The 2,500-nt window shown below is 45.5% G+C and overlaps 1 protein-coding gene across 1 annotated transcript; it reads right to left on the bottom strand.

Annotated features, from left to right (window-relative positions):
- Positions 1 to 601: 601 nt before the first annotated feature.
- Positions 602 to 1,731, bottom strand: LOC143041611 (uncharacterized). The gene is made up of 2 exons (XM_076213620.1): positions 815 to 1,731; positions 602 to 761 (listed from the first exon to the last, which is right to left on the bottom strand). Exons 1-2 carry the CDS (start codon positions 1,729 to 1,731, stop codon positions 602 to 604), a joined length of 1,077 nt encoding a protein of 358 aa, XP_076069735.1.
- Between the last annotated feature and the right edge of the window lie 769 nt (positions 1,732 to 2,500).

The raw sequence follows: 2,500 nt of genomic DNA, 5'->3' as shown, positions 1-2,500 counted from the left end.
CCCTGGAGTGACTGGTGAAACGATACAGTCTTGGAGTTCCGGGGGCGCTTGGGAGGAGTATGTATGGGAGCGCCTTTGACGGGAGTGTCCGTGGGGTCAAAAAGGTAGGCCGGTTTGACTCGATCAATGGAAATGTGGTCACGCTTTCCGTTTTGCTGAATTGTCACGGTCTTCCTGGTGCAGCGCAAAACTTTGAAGGGGCCTTCGTGTGGAGGCTGGAGGGCTTTTCTGACGGCGTCCGTTCTGACTGAAGACGTGGGTGCACTGGAGAAGGTTCTGTCTCACGAAGGTCCTAGCTGAGGGTGGTGCCGAGAACGAGTTCAGTAGGAGAGTGGCCAATGTCAACCTTGAGGTAGGTCCTGATACCAAGGAGCACAAGGGACAGCGCCACTGACCAGAGCTCGTTGTTAAGGGCATGGGCGTAGAGGGCGGCCTTGAGCTAGAGATGAAAACGCTCTACCATGCCGTTGGCCTGGAGAGGGTAACTGGCAGTACGGTAACGGCGGATACCAAGGAGGGTCATCACCTTGTTCCAGAGGGTCGACTTGAACTGGCTGCCTCTGTCCGAGGTTAGATTGGTCGGGACACCGAAGCGAGCAACCTAGTTGTCGACGAACGCTCGTGCAATGGTGTCGGTCTTGATGTCAGGAAGGGTAATTGCCTCTGGCCAACGAGTGAAGGTGTCGACACAGATGAACACGTACTTGTAGCCGTTGGGGTATGGGAGTGTGCCGACGATATCGACGTGTATGTGGCTGAACCTGGTAGAGACAAGTGGGAAAGGAGTTAGTGGGGAAAATGTGTGTCGTGTTACCTTGGGGACCTGGCACTGAAGGCAGGTGCAGGCCCAGTGCCTGACGTCCTTGTTGATGCTTGGCCAGGGTGTGCGAGGTCATGAAGGTGGTGGAAGAGTTGATGCCGGAATAACGTAGGTATAAAAGGGCGAAGGTTGCCGGTGAAAACGTCAGCATAAAGACGGATGTCTGTTCCGGGTACTTGAATTTTATCCATTTTGAGGGAAGGGATGTTCAACAGTCGCTGCAAGTCGTCGCATTTGGCCTGTGCTGCTGTAATGGCGGTGTAGTCGGTTACAGGAGACTGCGAAGATACTGAATTAATATATCTGGAGAGGGCGTCAGCGGGTGTCAGTACCTTGGACGTAGTGAATATCTGTGGAGCACTGAGAAATGTACTGTAAGTGGCGGAGCTGAGTGGGGGTATGGCTGGATTTGTTAGAGTGGAAGGTGGTGGTGAGGGGTTTATGGTCTGTGAAGATGATGAACTGTTGACCTTCAAGGAAATACCTGAATCGTTGGACTGCCCGGTAGACAGCAAGCAACTCCCTATCGAATACGCTGTAGTTCTTCTCAGTCTTGCTCGGTTTCTTGGAAAAGAAGGCGAGCGGCTTCCAAGCACTAGGGACGTATTGTTGTTGACGGCGCCAATTCTGTCGTTGGAGGCGTCCGTGGCGATGGATATGAGGGCCTCCGGGGCTGGGAAACTGAGGGTGTCGACGGTGGCCAGCGCAGTCTTCGCAGAAGCGAAAGCTTCATCGGCTTCAGGACACCAAGCAAGCTTTAAGGACTGACCACGCTTGCAAGGCCTAATGAGAGAATACAAAGGTTGTAACACGAAGGAACACTTAGGGATGAAGCGATTACAATACTTAATGGCATTGTTTTTATACATTGGCAAGGCTCCAGGTCGCACATGTTTTCCAATCCTTGGCATGCATAACACATATCAATATTATAAACCCAGTCTCATCCGTTAAAATTGGCAATATCAATATGCAATTCAAATATAATACTATACACATATTCCTGACACTCTTCAGAACTCGAAGTTTACCCAGTAGATTGTTTTGGCTCTCCTTCAAAAAGATTTGTTCTTTTACATTTCTTAATGTTACAATTATCATTATCAAATTCTATCCTAGTCCATTTTAAATCATCTACATGTCTAACTGACACTTCCCTAGTTTATAAATGTAAGCTCATGTATTTATTTTCACATCCAAAATAAATCATTCAATATAGACCTGAGTATCTTGGTGAAAGTTTATTACTAATTGTATGGATTTTGGCCATGACCAAATCTCTTATTTGTAATTCTATTTTGTGTGCTATTTTGTAATTTTATTTTGTGTGCTATTTTGTGTGCTATATTGTTGCTTTTCATCTCTTGTGTATAATATTTCATGTGTTCCCCTAATTATTTAATGTATGGCTTGAAATGTATGTATCCAATTTGAGATGTAATCATCTATGTTATACACTGGTTTCAGTTCTGCAATTAAGATTTCATATAGTAAAATTCTATCTTCCCCATATATAATAGAATGTGGAGTTTCTCTTGTAACTGTGTTGATTTGGTTATTGAGTGTACATTTTACACAAGAAATCCAATTATCAAACCTGTAAGACAATAGAGATTTTTTTTAAACCTTTCTACAACTCCATTGCTCTGAGGATGGTTCATTTGAATTTGAATTTTGTTT

The sequence above is a fragment of the Oratosquilla oratoria genome, chromosome 31, assembly GCF_046742065.1.
Source record: "Oratosquilla oratoria isolate Oo_2021 chromosome 31, ASM4674206v1, whole genome shotgun sequence".
NCBI classification, from domain to species: domain Eukaryota; kingdom Metazoa; phylum Arthropoda; class Malacostraca; order Stomatopoda; family Squillidae; genus Oratosquilla; species Oratosquilla oratoria.
Note: the sequence above shows the minus strand (reverse complement) of the source record. Positions and strands in the feature narration are given on the sequence as shown.

What these genes read in the sequence shown, in the direction of transcription:
- LOC143041611 (XM_076213620.1), bottom strand. Translation starts at nt 1,731, where the DNA reads ATGCCAAGGATTGGAAAACATGTGCGACCTGGAGCCTTGCCAATGTAT. An exon ending in TTCAGTGCCAGGTCCCCAAG is followed by an intron (nt 762 to 814) that starts GTAACACGACAC and finishes TGTCTCTACCAG; the next exon opens with GTTCAGCCACATACACGTCG.